General features: G+C 42.8%; 1 protein-coding gene across 11 annotated transcripts in view; it reads right to left on the bottom strand.

The window, feature by feature from the left end:
* The window catches only part of MECOM (MDS1 and EVI1 complex locus), a 522,613-nt gene that overhangs the window by 70,661 nt on the left and 429,655 nt on the right, over nucleotides 1–22,297 (bottom strand). For 9 of the 11 annotated variants that reach the window (XM_044434483.1, XM_044434485.1, XM_044434486.1 and 6 more), the window contains exon 3: nucleotides 13,416–13,550. In XM_044434483.1, coding sequence (XP_044290418.1) covers nucleotides 13,416–13,550 — 135 coding nt within the window. Of the gene's footprint in view, nucleotides 1–13,415; nucleotides 13,551–15,167; nucleotides 15,263–16,652; nucleotides 16,914–22,297 lie in introns of those variants that run through there. The other 2 variants (XM_044434491.1, XM_044434492.1) reach the window with 2 other exon arrangements.

Raw genomic sequence — 22,297 nt, 5'->3', positions numbered from 1 at the left:
TCCTACTCCATTTTGTCTGAGTTCTTTTATTTACAATTGTAAATAAATGTCGTTCCATCTGCTTTCAGCAGCTCAGGAACAGTTTAAGAGAGCACCATACTAGTTCTGGGGAAAGTGACAATTTGTTTACATGTCTCAACAAAGCCTTGGCACAAAGACATCAGTCATGCTGATTGAAGAATTTGTGTTTTGCCCATTTGATTAACTCTTTTATTTGTGTATGTGCACAAGCTTTTAGAAGTAAAGCATCTATTCCAATGGCACAGGAAGCTCAGGTATGGGTGCAGATATGTTTTAAATCAGGGTTTGATGAGAGACAGGGCTCACCTAGTCTCAGCCCCAGAACTTCTGATCTAGTGTAGGCCCTGAAACATGTGAAGTAGTAAGGAGAAAAAGTGTGCCTCAGAGCAGGGACAGAGTGTTTTACCATGGCAATTAGATAAGGAAATACAATGAATCCCCACTGATCTGACCCACCAAGTTAAGATGTGTGATTTCCAAGACAGCTTGCAACTGGGCAGATCTTATGGATATTAGATACTTGAAGCAAACTACACCAGGGCTTACTTTCATCGTCTCTTTCCAAGGCCAGAGACCAGTCCTGGCGCACGCAATGTAATCATAAGGAGTCACTCTAGTCTATGAAATTGCCCAACACTCCCAGCCATAGTTCATCCAGAGTAAGTGGCAAATATCCATTTCACATAATCTCCCAAGAGATTAAGCAAAGCACAACTGTGCAGAAAAGAGGCGGATGTTACCATTATGTCAGGAGAAGAAAGATTGTTTTAAAGTTCTTATTTTTGTGGAACCAGTCCTTTTATCTTTAAAATTGGCAGAACTTCCCCCACTTTCTCTTGAAATGTACAAAGCTGCGCTGAGATGTGTATGTATGTATACATGCACACACCATATGTAGTTCCTTATGTACATAAAATCATAGGCTTTTGTTTGAATTTATGTCAACCATGCTTTTCCTCTTACGTCCCTTTGTCTTTTTTATCACCAGGACCATAATAGCTTAATAATATCATATGGCTTATATCCTGAAGTGCAAGAACCAGAATGGCTTGAGACCGAACGGATTTTATCTGGCTTCTAGTGTGACTGACTAGTTTTCTTAACATCCTGGTTCCTTTTACCAGCTTTGATCACAGCTGATTTCAGTTACAAGGAATCCAGCCTTTTATGCTGAGAATAGTAGCCAGCCGCGTGGTATTTTGAAGTTGGCATTGCCGAGATCCACAGCCTGTCCTGCTGCTGCAGTCGACCGACCCTCTCTGAGTGAGTGGCCTACCTTGTTCTTTCTCTAGAGGAACAAGTGCTGACTGGGACAGGCTGCGAGGCAACTGATGCATCATCCGATAGAGGAATTGCATTACCAAAAAGGGCACAGATCGATAGATATTGATGCAAATCTGTAAGTCGTGGCAGTGATTTAAACAGAACATCTTACCAAAATGGGGGTTGACTCTGAGTGGGTGCTACTAAGTTGATGGGAGATTTCAAAGCCCCTTTGCTTTTTGCTTATGGTTCTTCCTCTTTCAAGTGTACTTGGTCTGGACAACCATTCAAAAAGAAACCGTAGCAGAGGCCACATGGCCACTCTAGGAAGAAGAACATGAGTGGGGAGTGGCAACGAGGAGGAGGTTTCGCTAGCTGGGGAGAGGGTGTCCATGGATAGCATCTTACCCATGGGCTCCCAAATCCAGGACAAGGGACTGGCTGGGTTTGAGTTTTACTAAACTCCCCTTTTATTCTTGTGAACCCAGGAGTGGTCCTCTATAGAACCTCCTTTCCTTGGCTGTCTCTCCCAGTCTCATAAGATTGGAGCACCGCTAGGCTTGGGCCCAAAGGGCTCCAGTGCAAATCTAGTTACCAGTGTCCTGGATCTTTTTCCCAGTCTATTGAGTGTCTTCTGATGCCAGTGAAAGTCTCTTTCCTCTGTAAAACTGTGACTCAAGGGGCAGTTTTCAAGGGAAATGACAGCTGGGAAGGAAAGGATGAATCATCTCCAATGATCCCAACATCCTATTGAAAAAGCTTAATCGTACTAAGAAGGCTGGGAAGGGCTTATAGAAAGACAGACAGACAGACAGAGACAGACCTCACCAGCCACTCTTTTTGGCCAGTTGTTCACAAATGAATTGCAACTGAAGAGGGACTTCTGATTTGGAACACCTTGGGGAATGCAGTTTAATTAAACAATTTATTGTATTTTGTGTACTTTAAATGAGATTGCAATTGGCTGTGCAAAGTTAAAATAAATCCTACTAATGCTTTCTAAATTTGCAGATTTGTATCCTATGTACTTGGGACCTGAACTTTTGGGAGCCTAGCAATACAACTTTCTGAGATTACATTTGTCCATGGTTGCACCTCACCTCTTGAATAGGTTCCCCAAGGAAGACCGCCTGGCACCTTCACTACTAGTGTTTCTGCACCACGCAAAGACTGTTCTATTTTCCAGGTATTTTAATTACACACACACACACACACACACACACACACACACAGCTATACTGTCCATGTCCATGTTGTTGTAATGTAGTATTTTATGGAGCAATTTATTTTATTGTTGGTTTTAATGGAATTGTACATTGTGCAAAGAGTCCCAACAGGACTATAGGCATGGTGTATAAATTTTAAAAATAATTAAACAATTCTTACTCAAAACTTCTTGTCTGCTTATGGGTATTTAAGTAAACGTATTCCTGGAAACAGAACTATAGATCTAACAACCCTCTGTGAACCCTTAAGTACCACCTTTGAGTTTTTGCAAGGAAGTCATGGCAGTTGAAGTGGAATGCAAATTTGCAGCCCTGACTTGCTTTTAGTACATTTTCATACCTAAATTGCCTTTTCTGGTTCTTTGCATTTGTAATGCAACTGTAAAACTTGCACTGATCAGAATGCATCCTCATACTTTTTCTGCTTTCTATCCTGCCTCAAAAAAAATTCACAGATAGCCCAAAAGGACCTGTTAATAGCAAACTCACATCAGATTCCCAGAACACCTTTTATACACTGGCCAGGGGGAGGAGATTAGGGGGGCTTACCTCCCCCCTTACCCATCCCAAATGCAGAATTAATTTGAGGCCTGGAGATTGTTCCTCATGGTTCCCTGAGGGCGATCCATTTTACACTTTGCAAATCTTGGACAGGAAAAAACCTGCCTCAGTGCCGTGGGAGGCTAGCTTGCTTTTCAGTACATGCTGTTCTCCTGTCCTTAAGTGACAGGGAATCAGGTCTCTGTGGAAATTGGGCCCATACTTGACTCTTCCTCTTCCTGATGTGAGCAAAGTAGAATCAGCCTGCTCGTCTACACAGCCAAGAGGCCTCCTGCAGTCTAAATAATATCATTACAGGGCTAGGATTTCAGCAGCGCTGTTCTTCTGCCTGAGACAGCAAGTTGGCACACTGACATGCAAGTCAATAGTTCTGAATGGACCCTCCCCACACCTGGATATCTAAAGGGACACTTGCGCCCATATATGCCCTCCCGCCCCTTGAGATCTGCGGGAGAGGCCCTTCTCTGGGAACCCTCCGTGAATGATATTAGGAGGGTGAGTACCCGGAGGAGGGCTTTCTCTGCGGTGGCGCCAGAGAGGTCCCAGAGAGGTCTGCCTGGCGCCGTCGTTATTTGTTTTTCAGCATCAGGCTAAGACCTTTTTATTTAAAACTTATTTTAATTGCTAAATTATTGTATTAATTAGGATTTTAAAATTATTAGCCGAGAATGCACTGGGGGGTTTTAAATGTTGTTGTTTTTTCTTCTTTTAATTGTTATATTATTATTATTTTTGTATGTTTTATGTATTCTTTGTGAGCTGCCCCGAGGCTTTGTTGTGATGGGGGCGGCATAGAAATGTTTTAAATAAATAAATACACAAAGACTAAAAAAAAAAAGCTCTCCTACTGCAGTTTGTACACAGGGACAGCAAATGCTTGACGACTGACCTGGAGAAAATTTCCATTAACGTTCACCGTCACTTCTTTGCATAACTGGATAAACTTGGTGGCATGGAATGAAAAGGCCAAGAAGTAAGAGCCATCAAAGCTCAGGCAATTTCAAGGTATCAAAGCCCACCAGTAAGCTTTGCCATGGGGAGGATCAGCCTAATGCTAGAGGCTGCCAATATTTCATTCCTTCACTGGGAGATCTGACCCATCACATTCCCTCTTCAAATTGTGGAGTTAGTTTTCAAATGTTTAATGTGCATTTATTTCGGTATACATTTTATCCCAAATACCAGTTTGGGACACACTGAATGTGCTAGGTCGTCAGTGCATATAGTTTTCCATCTTTGATAGCTTCACTAGATGGTAACAAGCCAGATCCAGCTCTTTAAATGTAGGTCTGCCATTATCGATTTAAAGCTGGGAGTGAAAGCTGGCTGGAGCCAGGGGTCAGACTAGATGGCCCCGGAAACCCCTTCTGACTCGCTGTGTTTCTATGTTTCTATTTGCAAAAGCAGCTTGTGGGCAGGAATGCGAACCTTTCCCCACATCCACCAGTGTCACACTTGCCTCAACTGGGCTCTGATTCTAGAGTGAGTCTCACCTGGAGCAACTGTGGGAAAGGAAAGAAGGGAAAGAATGGATGGCACAAGAAACCTTCTTCACTCATCCTAGCCACACACGCTTTCATTCTTCACATCTGACCCCTCCAGCACACCTTGTTAGGCCCCAGAGGAAAGTACAGAATTGGCCTTTTTGTCTTCTGAGAGCTGGTCACCTGAGGACTGCATAAGAAGAGGGCATATAAACATAAAAGACCGCTGTGCTTGATAAATGATCCTGCTGCAGAAGCCCTTGATGTGGTCTGATCAACAAACATATCCATTAATTGTTCCATGTGTAGAGCCAGGGTGCTGTAGTGCTCAGGAGCATGGGACTGGGGCTTAGCTGATCTGGGTTCGAATCCCTGCTCAGCAATGGAACCACCTGGTGGCTTTGGGCCAGTCACAGGCTCTCAGCCCAACCTCCTTCACAGAGCTGTTGTTGTGGGGATGAGATTGAGAACAAGAGGAAGACTATTACATAAACCACTTGGTGTTTTTTGGGTTTTTTGGTAGGAAAAAAGTAGGGATATAAATCTAAAAAATGAAATGTGTAGAACCCGCATTGCTAGGCAGGGTTGTACTACCACTGGGCACAGTAAAACAGCCACCCCCAATGCTGGGAAGTGGTATGACAGTAACCACCCCTGGTTGCCCCTCTCCTTTAAAAGAGCCTGTCCTGTATCCCTGCTAGCTTGCTGACCTCAGATGAAGTGGAGGATGTCGCTCCCTTCACAGTTTTAACAGTTAATCTGGTCGCACCCTCTTGTTGTTTGTCTCAGAAAGCAAAATATTTTGGGATGCCCTTTCCAAGCAGGAGTGACAGAGATTGTCAATCCTCCAGAGATACTTTCTAGAGTAGATTTTGTGTCCATTCCCAACTGGCTGTAGGAGGATTGAATTAAATAGCAAAATTGGCTGTGTGCTACCATCCTTTCACCTCCCATGTTCAAAACAATAACAAGGGTTGGATCCAACCAAAGCCAATGGGAAATGAGAAGGATGTGCTACACTCGATTCTTTCAGGATATTTCCCAGGACTGAGACATTACTGTAAACAGCTGAAGCACGGCTACACATATCCTATCTTGTGTCTCTGCTTCCATGGCTCCAGTTCCAAATATTGTCTAGAGGAAGATGCTAACTTTCCCTCAGTGTTTTTCATGGCCATCCCCTCCTTCAGGCCCTACCTATGAACTTCCAAAACTATCTAGGTGGCTGCTACTTAAAACAAGAGGCACAACTGGATGGCATTTGGTTTGACCCAGCAAAATAATTCTCTTCTTCCAGAATAGCAAAGTGACCCACAGGTAATAAAGCACTTCATTCACCATGGAGACTGAAGTCCATGAAAGTTTTCTGCAACTGCTTCTGTGAAATGCTCTCTGGCTTTGTGGCCCTGACCATTTTATGTCTGAGGTATGATTAATGCAAGGACAACTCTGTTCTCCCTCACCCCACCCCCTTTTAAAGGTATCATGTGACAACAGTAATTCATGGTCTGAATTCTCTTTACCCCAACAAGCATCCACCCAATCTGAGACACTCAGTCAGTGCATCATGCACAGATAAGCACTGGGCACCTATATATCAGAATTGGTAACAATTTCTAAATTGCAACCACTTTCAAGCTTGGTCTGAGCCTTTTACAAGCAGGCAGAAACATTTTAAGCGTGACACAATAAATCCAGCAAGAAAAAAGAGCTAGAACATACAATACTATATATGAAAACCAGAGCAAACCAGAAGCCCACAACCCTTTGGCAAAAGCATATTAAACATTTGATTGTCTGAAGATTCTCAGTGACAGAAGATTTGCAAAGTTGTAGCACAGTCATTAAGGATACCGTTTAATCTTCCCTTCAGTGGATGTTATAGCTTTTAGCTGATAAAGGTACAAGAGATAGTAGAAATAGTCTTTAAAGTATATTCAGTCCAATCATTCAGGAATGATTGCAGGACTGATGTGCTAGAAGGGGCTTGCTGAGAGATGACTTAATGAAAACATCTCAGTGTAAGCTTCCCTTCTATTGTGTTCTTGATTTGCTTGTTAGTCTGATCTATTAAGTTACTTGATAATTACTTGTGATTTTATTTTTTCTCATTTTCACATTCATATCCCATCCTTTTTCCAAGGAATTCAAAGTAGCCAATTTATCTTCACAACAGAGTCAAAAGCTAGATTAGGGTAGGTAACAAAGGCTGACCAAAGCTCACTTGTGAGCAAGTGAAAGATATAAGCAAGATCCCCCAAGTCCAATAAATCATACTGGTTGTATTTGGTAACTGCATTGAGCAATCTATTTGGGAAGTTAGTAGAGACATTGCAAAAATAGATAAAGCAACTTCATTCAGTCAAATCCAGTTTTTTTAGCATCCTCCCATATGTTGTTCTTTCTATTAAACTTCTAAAAGGTGTAGTGGACACTTATGGGCCTTCTGAATCCATAATCTAAGCATTCTTGCCAAAAACTAAGCCTCATTGGACCACAGTGAGACTTACTTCCGATTTAACAGGGACAGGGTTGCAATAACAAGAATTAATTATTTTATTCCCAGAGAGATTTCTGAATTAATTCATCTTTACCTTCTTGCTAGGTCATGACCTTTTGCTCCTTAGACAATTAATGTAACCCATATCTGATGTTGGGGGACCATTCCTATGGTGGGTCTTTCCATCACAATGTTCACATTCACGTATGAATCCTCTTTGCTAAGTTTAGCAAAACAAAAACAAAAAACAAACCAACCCTAGTAAATATCAATTGTGGTTTTGTTGGTTGTGGTCCACATGTTCACATGCAATGTGATAGATCCCAAAAAACAAAGGCTTCCACATGGTGTCAAGGAAATGGGAACATTGAACAATTAAATGTTCCTGGAATACTTTATCAACAGAACACCACCTTGAGTAGAATTCAAGGTGAATTCGCCTCTGTTATACAAATGCCATTTAGAAAAGAAAAAAAGAAAAAAAAAACAACATCATTGAACAAAAGGAGTTGGCAGAAACCACTAAGTGAATTACAGCTTAGCATTTTCACTGTAGGCATCTTTAATCCTCTCTATTATTTCTTACATGCTTGTAAAGATTATTAGATAATCTCCCATCAACAAATTTCGTTTCACTTAGAGAGAACTGCATACTTGTCTGATTGTGCCGATTAAGGGCTAGATGCCCAAATTTTCTCAATGTGCACTGGCAAGATTTGCAGTGACTTAAAGTTTCTTTAAAAATTCACTTCCAGTTTTAGGCCACTTCAGGACATGAAAGAGTTCTATAGCCAGAATGGGCAATATAAGTTATGGGAAAAGGACCCCAGACTGCCTCTCGAAAAACTTTCTCTCTCTTTCGCTCTAAAATAATTGGTCATATATGGGTATATTGTCAAATGTGGAAACAGCATATAGCTTCCAGAGTTTACAGTGGGGAGGGGAAAACACATTCAGTGGGTCAGATACAACCCTGAGGCACCAACAATTCAACCTATGTAACTAGTTGCTGTTATTTCTGAAGACTATTTCGTTCTCTAAGCAGTTACCATGAAAATCAGCAGTGAAACCTATTAATTTCAAGGTACCTTGGTCAACACAGTACTGTTAAAGTTCTGAATGTCACCATCTACTTATTACTGAATGATCCCACTCAGCGCAAAAGTGTGATCCAGAAGACTGCAGTTGTGGTGGCCACATGTCTTACTTTACAGAGGACAGTCCTCTGTTTGAATGACTGGCCAGTTCAAGTCTGGTTTAAAGTCAAAGCACCAAAAGGAAGGAGAACAGAGAAAGGCCTTGAAGTTTCCCATCTACAGTTTGTACCTGGACATTAGACGGAGCAGCACACAGGTCATCTGGGCACAGTATTTCTCACTATTTGTATTTAAACTATAGTAAATGTTCCTAAATGTGCATCTTCTTCAAAGATAAATATGTGGCCACCCTGACTGCATTCAAGTTGTTCCCCAAACCAGTGAAACTACTGGATTTAAATATGTGCCATACAGTCCCCCAGTCCTACACTCAAATCAGCTATTCTTAGAATGACTTAAGTACAGATGACAACATGCCAGTCTATAGCCATAACATACCAAAAATGGCACTTAAAACAATCACACGAACATATATGCAAATCTATTAAGGAATCAGGGTACATTTAATTAAATTCAAGTACTCCAACTTATGGATAAGGCTGTACATAAACAGCTTTTGATGGACTTGAGCCCTAAATGAAATTGATATATATCAGCATATCATCAAAAAATATTAAAAAGCCTCTTGACTAGAAAACATCTGTGTATGTGTGGATGTGCACATGAGTACACAAAAGTAATAATGTTTTAAATCTTTTACAACACAAAGCACTAGCCTTTAAGAAGATTGGAAGAGGTTTATTAAAAAAAGATTTTAAAATAGTTGTATTACACTTGTTTGACTATATAATAGTCCTACAGTGTTTCTTCCCAGTAGAATACAACCAGGTATAGTAAAACATGATTTTTGTAATGCAAAGCAGGCAAAAATCCCTCTAGTAATCTAATGCTGGCATGAGCTCTAAAGATGTATTTGATATTTTCACCATTCGCCATCATATGAAGAAATGTTTTGTTATGTAAGTACATATATAAAACATATGTTTTTAATATCTAAAATGTAACATACCCCCTGACTGGTTTCGAAAACTGCTCAATGGTCTAGTTTAAGCTTATGGAACATTCTGCTATCTTTTAAAAGATGCCTTTGCTATGCTTGTCATACTTAGAAAGTAATTGTAAGTTTGTTTACTCAAATGTAAGTCTTGCTGCATTCAATAAGAATTCCTCCCTAGTAAGGGCATTTAGAATTTCACACTTATCTGGGAAGTTGTCTGGGACTAACTTCCAAGTTAACATGAAGATTATCAGACTGCAGCTTTTTTCATTAATGTAATTAAATTTTCTCTTTTCAGTAGCATTTTGTCCAAGTTCTTTTGCGCCTAAACTTTCATATTTTTAAGATCAACATCACACAAAGTCTATAACACATGTTGCACGAGAGCAGGTACAGTTGTTTTACAGCTAATAAAAAAGTCCATTGTGGTGACGTACTGCACACCCAACATTAGCTGCCTACTTCTCTGAGGTATGGTCACTGCCCTACTTCCTTTAAGAATTCTGGAAATCTTAACATATAAATATATACCTCGCTACCACCTGGAAAGCAGGCGTTTTTACATTTAAATGCTTTAAAAATGCATTTTCCTCAATCTGCCACACAAATCCAAGTTTTTAACAAGTCAGTATTCAATAGATACTAAATTAAGTTGTCTCAGTTATTACTTTAAAAAGAAACACCTCTGTTCTATAAAGCCACATAGAACTACATGAAGTACAAATTTCTGCATAAGATATTTTTCCCCCAGAACAGCTACTGTTGCATTTGGTACTGAACACAATGATGCTTCTAGAAAGCATACAAAGATGCACACAAATGTGTCCCAAACCATGATAATAAATGGGTTGATTTCTTTCCAGTCTCAAGATAAAAGGATAAATAAAAATTAACTCCTAACATGTTTGCGCCATCTGTTATAAACTCTGGAATGACTTTAGACGGGAAAATGCATTCCACTGAAAGATAGGTGATAAGATCCTTGAATTGTAAGAAATGCTGGTACCCTGGTGCAGAGAAAAAACAACAAATACGGCAACCAATTGCACAGTATTTGGAATTCATTATTTGTGAACATCTTGAATTACATACTTTTAAGACTTATTAGACATGACAGGAGATAATAGGACAGAGCTGGGAAATTCTAGATCAACTTTACTGGGAGTGGGGGAAGGAATCTATCCCCCATCCAGTCTTAAAAGTCCTGCTCTACTTCCAATCAAATGAAATATGAGTTGCTCTCAGCATACATGTTTTGACTGCATCCCATTATTCTTGAGCTGTTCATCTTACTAGGGCTTATTTACATCATTATAAGAAGGAACCCAGACCTTTGTAAAGTTGATCCAGAGTGATGAAATCTGACCGTAGACAAGAAAACGAGTGTGACAGTGCAAGAAGGAAAGCAAAGAACTTTGACAAATAAAAAGAGCGGCTTAACCATAGACAACAACAAAAATTGTTTTTCTTTCTCTGCATGTTAAAGGATAACCTCTCAGTTGAACACTGAGCCCACAGATCATGCCTGCCTTTCAGTTTTGCCCTCGGCACTCTAAAGATGAATTCGGCCTTGGCTCCCCATATTGAAAGCAACAGCCTTCTCCCATTCCAGCATTTGCTTGTGAATTTTACAGGCGATTTGAGGTAATTAGAGGTTGACACAGTTATTGCTGATCAAGAATCCCTTTTCCTGGTCTCAGGAGTCTCTAATATATTTCATTCAATGGGGGCATTCTTTATTTATTTATTTATTAAAACATTTTTATGTGATGAGTAGAACTAATTCACTAGTTGGCAGACCTTATTCCTTATGGAGAACAGAATGAAACAACAGATCTGGTGGATGTTTTAGTCCAGCATTAGAAACAGCTTGCTTATATTCAAACTTCCTTGGACCTTCCTGAAATAAAAGTTGGTATCTCCAACCACCCACAAATACTGGACATGTATGCTCCGTTTAATGCCTCCTTGATGAATGCTTTTTGTTATGTGGCACTGTGTTGTTTTGTGGTGTGTGGGCTACCTAGAATCCTTACAGAACTACACCAGTACAGATCTACACCCTTTCAGCTTCCTGTCTATGCACACAGATGGACACATACTACAAAGTTCAAAGTTTGGGCCCTCTTAATTTGCTGCCCCTCAGGCTTGCCTGCTCCAAGTTTGAGCTGGAATAACAGAAAAGGGCCAGCTAGCTGCAGGGAAAGCACTTGAACTGAACCTCACTGAGTACCCCAATGTGTACCCTGACTCGAAACATGTTTACCTTGGACTTAATTAGAATCATGTGTTTGGGATATATTTGGTGGGTTGCAGTCCATCCTGTCAAGTACTAGAATAGATTGTGTATAATTGTTGACCATGTACAGAGATATGAATAACTACTTTTCCTCCATCTATTTAACAACATACTATGTAAAAGGCAACTGGTTCCTCACAGATTTGAAGAACAATCAGTTACATAATGGTGGAGCTTCAAATGGCACAGGACGGAGCAAAAATAAATATATCTATAATGAATTTTTTAAAAAGTTGTTGGCAGGAGTACAAGTGCCATTGCCAAAAGTGAAAAATGTAAACATTAAAAAGTAACAAATTCCATGATGTGGATTCCAAACTGTATGCATACAGTGGAGTGACTGTTGCATATTCTAACTGTATTTTGGCCTGACACATGTTTTGTTATTTTTAGAACATTATCAAGATGCAGGCCCTAAGCCATTTCTCCCTTTAAATCCGTTTGGATTTATTTACTATATTTACTTTTTTCCCCAAGCCAAGCTTTACTATATGTAAAAATAAATTGAGCACAGCACTGTCGTTTCCTTTCTGCAACCGGCTGCACAATCTCAGGATGGATTACTCTTCTCTGCAAACCAGACTGCAACTTTCAGAATGTATATTTCATTTGCTAATGGTCTCTATTGCTTCTTTACTTGAACCATGTGGTCGGCAAGAAAACCGATAAGATCCAGTTCTCCTGTTTGTACAGTCTTTTTCTACGCTTTTACTGGGTGAGCCTTAAAAATTCTGTGCTTGAAAAAATATCCAATCACATTTTTAAAAATACGTTGTGTTATTTTGCTTTGTAAATGTGTACCTTGCTGTCAGTGACAGAGTATATAACATCGACTATACTGACATAAAGAATTTGATTGAAATCAAATTCTTCTAATTGAAGCTTTGTGTCTACTTGTCATTTTTACCCTGCCACGTCAAGGCAATTAAATCAGCTATGGATAATCTTTAAAGCCCACCTACCTAATTTACAGCACAATCTTAAGCATGTCTACTCAGAAGTAAGTCCCACTGAATTGAGTGGTGTATCTTCCAGGTAAATGTGTGTACCAATTGCTGCCTTCATTAATTATTTGATTAAAAAAGGACCAAGGTAGCTGCTACTATCCACAGTGATGCCTTTATTAATATTAAAAAGGATAAATGTAGTTCATTGTCCACTACTTTGGCAGCTGTAAAAAAATCAATGAACCCTTTAATCCTTAACTTAACTCCATTAATTTAAAAGTGGCATAATTGCATTTATTTTATATTCACAACTTAGTATGCCCCTTGAAGAGGGAATGCACAGACAAATAAGACAATGTTATACCAATACAATGCAAGAACGTATTTCAGTAATTTCACTGGCTCCATTCCAGATGTTTTTTAAAGGAGTAAATGTAATTAACATCCCATTGCTATACAAATTTATCTAATGCTGCTCTATATTTTGAGCAGCACATATGTGAAATGTTTGAGGAAAATGTGTGTTAGTATTTATAGGTAATAGATATTTCAAGCATATTCAGGATGATATTTTCACCTTCCTTAATTGAGATTTGTACCAAATAGCATTTCATAAGCTTTAAATACACAATTACATGCCATGCTTAACCCAGAAAATTAGTCTGAAAATATTAGAAATAAAGAGAAACGTATTCACTTCATGTGTGCATGAATTATATAAAGAGCATGCCCCATTCTTGACATAAAAGGCATGGAAAGGCTAATAAAGTGGTCAAAAAAATCTGCTGTTTCTGGTTAAAAAAATAATAACCACCACCCATGTCCTGCTTTTCATATAGGTGCTTTTCCATAACAACAAATACACCGCACCGTCTACTTGAGGTTGGCTGCTATTTTGTTTTTCTCCCAAGGATATCATAAAGCTTTGAAAAGTAAGCTCAGAAAATTTTCACTACATACCTGATCTCTTATTTGACATGCAACAAGGTTGGGCTGATTATAGCATCCAGCAAATCTGATATACTTCAGCCAGTTTCCTACATCAGGCTGACTGGCATCAATGCAGAATTTCACATTGTAATACTCATCCAAGATCTAGAAAGGAAAGAATACAAAACAGTAATTTGTTTCTGACTGGTTGGGCAGCACTAATGAAAAAAGCAAATCAGTGCTCTTAAAATAAACAAATGAAGAATGGTTCCAGCCCCTTTTATACCAAAATATGTTTCTTCAGTAGACTTCAGAAAAATGATTAGATCAAACAAGGGCACTAATTAAAGAAGCAATCAATTTGTTGTGGGATGTTCCCACAAACATGTTTATCTGTGATCAAAAATTGGTGAAATAATGTCTATAAGAGAATTGTAATGAAGCAAATCTGTTACCATGTACATAAAGCAATTGTGATGATTTCAATCATTTTTAAATTAAGTTTGGAACTTTTTTCAAGCTGGCAAACAAATACAAAAACGATTAGCCTCATATATATGGTGTTGCCCTTTAGCACTTCATGGTTAATGCAGCTTTCCCTTCCAAAATACTAACCACTAAATAAAGTTTAGTTTTTAGAGCTTTAATCTCTTCCTAGCATTCCATATTGTATGCAATGCCTGAACCATTTCCCTTTAATCACAGCAAATTGCAGGATTTGGCTAATAATAGGGCCTCTTTTACACCACACCAAAGAAAATAAATGCAATAAAATGTAAACACTTGTTCAAAACGTGACAATGTTTAGCACATGCCTCCCAATGGTTTCATATATGTGCATAATAAGGAAACTTAATATGAGTGCTACAGGTTACATTAGAAATGATGTGACATAAGAATAATATTATGATAAATGATGAATTAATATAATATGATATCATAATTGGTGTGAGGCCTAACCTGAAATTCCAAGCAACCATGTCAGAACTATTGTTAAAAATAGTGTATTTTATATAGAAAAGATATTAACCACTTGCTAGTAGAAAGCTGCAACAAAACAAAACACAAAGCAGTTTGATGAAAAGGACAGAAAAGGGGAGAATAAAAAAGAAAGATTTTGAACACATCTGGATAAAAAGCTGCTCTGGCCTCCAGATCAACTATCTAAAGAATCCTGGTACTGTTTAGCATTTTAGTTAATCAAAATCTACAGAACATTTCCTATCTAAGACTAAACAGTCTCATCCACCAGATCCAATCAGAATGAGCCTAGTGCAAAGGCAGCTTTATCGGGTCCACCTGAAGGTTAAAGTCAAAAGTTGCAGGGCACATTTCCTGAGCCGAACGGCAGTTTTCACAAAGAGCTCAGGTAATCACCCAGAAGTAGTTTTAGATCATTAACTCTCCACAAACTTAAAGCAGACGAAGCGCAGGGCACAAGGCAAGAGGCACTATGAAAGTACCTCTTGTGTGTTTTGTTAACCAGCGGGCAGTTACACCAACAAGGGTGCCACCAATTTTGCTTGGCTTTGTTTCTTTTTAAATGCATGCACCAAAAATAGGGACTTTACTATAGAGATTGCCAGGGGGTAAGCCACTTCAAAGTCAGCTTCCCCAGGCAGACTAAGTGCTGGAATCTTTACACATGGAATTGTGTACATTCCGGCCAAACATCTCACTGCATACGGAAAGAAAAGTTGGCATTTGAGTTTCCAGAGCAAAACTGACTTGTATTTCCCAGAGGATGAGCCCAACCCTCATGCCCCGACCTCCTGTCATCACCTGAGACTCTGACAGAAGTCCAGAAGAAAACAAATAAAAACAAAAACCGGCCCATTCCCAAGGATGATATCCAGTCGACAAGCGTTTGTTTCCAGAAACAGTTTTCTTTCTTTAGTTAAGAGAAATGTCAACAATATCTGGCAGAGGGCAAAGAAACAGAAGAAGACACTTCAAATGGGGGGGGGGGGGAGCAACCTCCTGTCCTTTGAGCCACTTCCTGAAAAGAAGGAAAACAGGATGGATCAGGCCATAAAGTGAAGATGAGCCTAGTCTGCAAGCCCTTCTCCTTCCTTCTGCACACACCCTCTGACCCTCCATTCTCTCCACACATTTATTAAGAGATCCAACTCCTCAAATCTCCATTCAGGGTTCAGAAGGTATATTAATCAAGTGCACTCCGGGAAGTGGGGGGGGGGGGGGCGAGGCACGTGGAGAGCAAAGGGGAAAAGCTTTCCAGTTCCAGACCTAATTCCTTTATATAATTCGTTTTCGTGTTGACTTCCTTTCGAGTCCAACTGTCACCGATGAATTTAATCCAGCAACTGAAGTGTAAAGTTCACGTCCAGGGACTGGAGTTAGTTTGTTCACTTACTTGGTTTTTTCAGTCGTTGTGTTTGAACACTTTGCTGCACTTTTCGCTGGAAAAGTTAAAACTTCTTAAATCTTTCACTTTCCCAGCCTCTCTCCTACCAAATCTGATGTGAGTGACTGACTGTTATTGTGGCGTAGGCGAGAGCCTAGAAGCCGGACTTAACTCATGTTGATTCTTTATTCTGAAAGAGGAGGAGGAGGAGAGGAAGAAGCATCCCTTATCCCACCCAGAGGGTTAAATAAGACCGAAATACAATTGTGGCCTTCCTCTTCCTCAAATATACCGAAAGCAAAGTTTGAAGCCTCTTAAAGCAAAATGCTATCGACGTTCCAAGAACCACATCTCATTTCTCCTTGTTTCTAAGTTCGCATTCACGTACTCTCAGAACTATGGCCATGGTATGGCACATCTGTGACTGCAGTTGGCGATCCTTCCTCTACACCCTCCCCCCCCCCCCCCATTCCTGAAGCAATTTGGGTAGAGTAGCATTTACCTGTGCCCAATGCTCACGGGGCTGCTTGCTTGGGCGAGAGTCTGGGTTTGGGTAAGCTACACCTTTCCTAGGACAGATGGACGGGCACCCCCCCCCGTCCGAGTTACGCCCCCCCCACCGCCCCTTCCCCCCCCCCCCCCCCGTATCACGCTTGCCCCAGAGACAGACGCCAGCAGGCTGCAGATTAGGGGGAGGGGGGAGAGACAGAGAAAGATCTCCACAATTTTTTTCCCTCCTTCTTCAAGCGAAATCTACAAAGGGGACTGGAGAAGGAGCCCAGAAAGAGAGGCAGGAGAGGAAGGGAGAGAGGCGAGAGCGAAAGTGCCCGGGCCACATGGAAACACACTTTTTTGTTATGACTCGTTGGCTCGAGCAATCTCCTGGCAACGGCTCCTCTTACCTTGCCCAGCTCAGATCGCCAGCTCCGCTGCTTGCCCAGAGCCTTCCTTTCGCGGGGGTGGGCTGGGGTGGGGGCAAGGAAACGCTGGAAAATGGGAGGGGTGCGAAACAAGAACGCAATAATCGGAATAGTGGCAAAAAGTCCTTCACGCGGCAGTGGCCGTCCGCAGCCCCGGAGCTCGCCTTGCTGCGCCCACGCGCGCCCGCGCGCGCCCCCCCGACGCGCTTTCGCCGCCGCCGCCGCCGCTCGCCAAAGAAGAGCGCCTCTGAAAGCCGGCGGAGTCTTGCAGGTCCTGCTTCCTCACTTGCCTCCTGGTTTCCTTCTCCGGCATTTGTTGGGAGGGGAAACTTTCCTTCTCCTCGCTTGAAAAGTTCTCAGGGTCCTTGCGCGCGGGGGGGGGGCGGGGGAGGAGAGCGTTACTGAGGTTTTTTTGGCGGAGGAGATTTGCTGTACGACGGAGGCTCTTAGGAAGGGGACTGCGGGTGGCTGTGGCGATGATGAAGAGGATGCTGCGGCGGCGGCAGGGCGGGGGCCAAAGGACGCGCGGCGATTGCTTTAATTGTCCCCATTGATTCTGAACGGGCGTGTTAATTTCTTCCCAGCGCCTGGCTTGCCCTCCGGCTGCATCGGGGGCTGCGGGCGTGTGCGCGCGTATGTTCCGTCAAGAAAGTTATGGAACGGGAGGGAGGGAACGAGGGAGAAGGAGAATAACTTCCTTTTCACTTCTTTGCTGCTAGATCACAAGGGAGGAGGAGGAGGAGGAGGAGGAGGAGGAGTGTGCGCGCGAGAGAGAGAGACAGGCAGGCAGACAGACAGACAAGACAGACAGAGGGGGTGGAAAGCAGGACCAACCCCCGCCCTCTTCCCCACGCTGCACCCCTCTTCAAAGCTTGTCCAAGAGCCTCTCTCGCAGTCGCGGACCCTCTGGGGAGAGGAACACCCCCAGCCGAAACCCGTGCGCCCCCTCCCCCGCCCCGCGCGCGCCCCCGCCCCTCTCCTGGCAACCCTCGGCGTTTCTGTTTCATGAACTGCCTGTCTCTTTAATGAGAACGAGCGCCCGGGCCAGCCATCGAGAGGAGGAGACGAGGGAGGGAGGGAAGGTGGGGTGGGTGGGGGAGAGAGCCGCAGGAGAGGTATCTCTGCCCCCTCCCCACCTCTTTGCCTCCACAAGCGATCGGAAGCCAGACAGCTCCTCTTTCAGTAAATTTTTAAAGTGACAGCAGCCTCCTCTGGCGAGAGAGGTCACAAGAAGGTCGCCCAGAGAGAAGTCCTCGCCGGGCAGACTGATTACGGATGCGCCCGTCCCCTTTAAACATGTCAGTTTCATCCATGTAATCAGCGGCCAATGGGGAGATCTTGGAAGGGAGGATTTTTTTTTTTTTTTTAACTCCGCCACCCTCCTTTTCTTTGGCGGAGAAGGATGAAGCGGGGAGAGTCCCATCGCCACCTCGCTCTCTTTGAGTGCGTTTGGGAAAGTGCAACTCTCTCTCTCTCTCCCCCCCCCCCACCCTCTGGAAATGTTTATTCAGGGAGACTTTTACACAAATTGGCTGCTCTTTATTTATTTTTGCAAAGCGGCATCGGTAGCGATAATTAAATGAGATGAAGTTTAATACTTTAATACTGAGCTTGTCTGTATGTCTGTCTGTCTAGAAAAGAACTGCTTGGTTTAAAGGATCGCATGCGATCCAAGCATGTCTTATCTGACGGCTTTATAATGGGTGTGTGGGTGTGTAGCAATTTCCAGAGTGCTTAGTTTGTCTTCCAGCAAAAACAACAAAGAGTTTTCTGGCATCTTAAAGGCGAACCCATTTATTATAGCATAACCTTTTGTGGACCTCATATTGTGATCACCCGTGGAAGCAAGACAGATGAATAAAATTCTACACTTGCTGATCGGAGCTTAATTATATTTTCCAACTATACAGCAAATGGTTCTGCTCACCCTCCCTCCCAGGACGCAGTATAGTTTTCTAAATAACGTTTCATAAAATGCATTTTGAAAAAGAGTGAAATGAAGAGTGCAAGTATAATATCACATATTCACCTTTAGAGTTTAAGACTTTGTCGATTTCTGCTAGAGGTCTTAAAACAGTATCGAAGCTAAATAACAGCAACCTTTGGCAAGAAAAACATGCAAAGCTTCAAGAGAAGCTTTTCCTAAAGCCCACCAGAAGATAAATACGTGTGGGGTTTTTTTTTTCTTTTGAAATAGGTTTTGTATAATAATGGAGTGTTTGAAAAAATAACATGTATTTAAATACAATTGGTGAATAGAAGGTGGAGGCATGTTGCTATCGGATTAATAATCTCTCTCTCTCTCAATCTTTCTCTCTCTCATTGTCTTGGCTTTGGAACTTGAAATATAGCGACTGCAAACGCAAAGCCGTCTAAAGCAGAGCAACACCGCGGAAGAGGACTGAACGGTACCCAACGCGCTGAACGTCCACCATGGCTGCAATCCGGATTGCAGAGCAAGCCACGGGCGCTGCAGTCCCGCCTGCATGCACGCCCAAGCGCGGACCCCGCATTCTGGAAGGAGACAAAGGCGGGAAGCGACCTGGCCAACCATGCGTACGTGTGGATGCGTGCAGCGTTCCGTTCATGCGGGCATGTCCCAGCGCCAGGGAACAGAAGGACCTCACTTCGCCTCCACAATGCCGCCCAACTTTTTCAAAGTGCAAATCGAATTCTCTCTGTATGGATTAGGAGGAAGAAAAGGGGGGGCGGGGAGCTCATCAGGGGCCGGTGGGGAAAGTGACAAAAGATGATGATTAATTCGTCTCCCAGGCCTGTTATCTGTGACATTGAACTGTTATTTCAGATAATGGCTATTGTTCCAGCAGGGGAGGGGGAAAGAAAGGAAGGCGAGCATCACGCCCAGCAGTTGTAAACTGGGCACGGGGGGGCGGGGAGAAAGAGGGGGAGAAAACCTTTGTCGGTAACACTTTCACCCCGTCCCAAGGTTCTCCCACGGAAGCTCAAACTCGAGGTTCCGATTTTGCCCTCGTACATTTCTGCCCCCGCTGCTTGGCACCGTTCTGGGTGCCTGTCTCCCTCTTTTAATTTAGCCATAAATTGGAGTAGCTCGAGCCATGAGCTGTTCTATTTTCTTCCTGTCAGGATGAGGGATTTGTTTTATGATGCATTGTGTATTAAATACAAGTAATCTGGGAAACTGATTGCTCGAGCCCACATCGCCCGATCGAGGCCCCGATAGGACGCTTCCTGCGCTACCGCAGCCTCGGCCACCGATCCGACGCGCACGCACAAAGGAGCTGCGAAAAGGGGGGAGCGGCTGCGGGGAGAACGACAGCCAGAAACAGAAGGGCGAAGCGGCGGAAGCGGGCTAGGAGCGGGAAGAGGCTCCTGTCAGAAGGAGCCTCTGACTAAAGTACGATTTCGCGGAAGGAATGGGTAGGATGCGCGCACATGCACACAACTTGCATGTACACCACGGGTGCATTTCTTTTCCCTGGTCTGCAAAAAGCCAGCGGATGGAAGGGGCGGCACTTGCGGCTCTTGGCCGGTAGATGGCGTTGCGCGCTGGTGTTAAAGCAGCAGCAGCAGCCGCGGTGGCGGCCTTTAGCTTGCAGGTACTTTTCATCAGGCGCTGGGGCTAAGGCGGTGCCTGGCTTGCTACTGAGAGCAAAAGCTATCAGTGGAGTGCTGCTTCCCAAGGGTGCAATCGAGAGCCATTCAGACCACTGGGAACTTTTCCACTGACTGCTTGCCGTAGGATGCAGACTGTACCCAAAATAATCTTTGCAGTTCAATCGCTTCTATCCCACCCTTCCCTTCCAGCGGCGTTTTAGCCCTACAACAGCCCTGTAAAGCAGGATAGGCTGAGATGGTTAACATGCTGCTGTGCTGGAGGGGAGCATCTGGGTTATTCGCTTGCTCTTTTTGAGACTCCGGTCCTTCCTCGAATCAGTCTGGGAGAGTTTACACCACACACTGCTTTTTCATGGTACACCAGTGCTGTAAATTCCCACCTATGAATGTGAACTGTGGATGTGACAGACAAATGCATCGTGCCACATAGGTAGCTGTGCTTGGCCTCAGCAGTTTATTCATAGACTTGACATGAACTGAGATTTTCCTCTCTGCTGTCTGTGAAATAGTCCCAGTGATTTGGGGGGACATACTTCCAGGTAAATATGTGCAAGGCTTTAGTGATTGTCCCTTTTTGCAGCTAAATCTTAACCAAAGCCATTTAAAAGAAATCCCATTGCTAGGAACTTTCTATCCATGTAAGCTGTAGGTTGCTCAGAATTCCCACCTAAAGGGTTCACATGTGAGGCTGAAGTGAGCCTTTGCTTTATTGTTTTATAAAAATAATGCAAAAATTAAAAACAGCAGCAGAGAGAGAAGAAGTCTGATGGCTAAGGAGGCATCATGCTATAAGGAATGCAGTCATTAATGGGACAGAGAGGACTCAAAAGAGCTAGGAAGAGATGTGAAACAAAGCTGAGATTGAGTAGTTGAACTCAGCATAAGTGTATTAGGTTGGTGCAAACCTGTGCAGTGTGATACCAAGCTTGTTTAAGGGCAGATATAGAGCGATGTAATATATAGCAACAGGAGAGGGCAGTGTCTTTAGTAACGGGGTTCTAGTCACTGGAAAAGGAATGCAATCTGAAGGATGTTAAACCACACTAATAGTATCAAGTGAGAAAGAGCCCTATTCCACAGAATACTTGGTTATTAAACTGTAGGCACATTCACACAAAAGCGTGTACTACTGCAGAACTGTGTGCAGAGAGCCCTTGGCACCAGTGCATAATTAAGAACGGCACATCTAAAGTTCAAAAAGAAGGAGAAACATGGATGCCACAACTTTATTCTTAAGTAATTGGTATTCTGTCCTTCTTCAAATGATCAGGGTAAGAATGGTGCATGGAGTTTCCCCCTTTTATTGCCCCAGACTGTCAGGCAAAGGGAGAAGGGACAAACCAAAGACACTCAGTGAATTTCAGGGCTGATGGAACGTGAGCAATCCCTGTCTGAATCAGTCTACCAAGGCAGAGGAGGATGACAAGATGTCCCCTGCTCAGTCTCCCCTAGAGGAAGCAAATCACTGTGCAGCTTCTGTTCCCTTTGCCTACCATTCCAGCAGTGGATACTAGAAGGATGAGCTGCACTCTGCTTGGTCTCCTGTGGAGGAGGCTGATCAAATGGCAGGTTGCCCCATGGCACAGGTGCCACCAGCTCTTCACCTGCCAGCCAGGCTTAGTATAACGTGTGAACTCCTCTTACTGTTGGCTCTAACCCCACCTTCTGCTGGCATGAAGTCCTTGACAGATTATATCCAAGAGAAAGTGGCCCCAACAGAAAAAGGATTCCTTGCCTTCAGAGTAGTGCTAGAACAATGAGATTGGAAGGACAGAACGAAGAAAGGGAGGGAGGGAAAGAGGTAAGAGAAATGAAAGGACCTCTCATATTTCTGATAGCTGAGTGATATTTTCTCCAGCTAAATTATAATTGGAGTCACACATATTACTTTGTTACCTTGAAAAGAATACATTGGAAGGAGCTACTTTATTCCAGACTATTTGCCCATTTAGCCTGGAATTGTCCCCATTGGCAAGCAGAAGGTCTCCAGGACACCAGGCAGAGATCTCTAGATGCTTTGGACCTCAACT

This window comes from Varanus komodoensis, unplaced genomic scaffold (genome assembly GCF_004798865.1).
Source record: "Varanus komodoensis strain SLA01 unplaced genomic scaffold, ASM479886v1 scaffold28, whole genome shotgun sequence".
In the NCBI taxonomy this organism is placed as follows: Eukaryota; Metazoa; Chordata; class Lepidosauria; order Squamata; family Varanidae; genus Varanus; species Varanus komodoensis.
The sequence above is the reverse complement of the archived record's forward strand: the minus strand, read 5'-3'. Positions and strand labels throughout refer to the sequence as shown.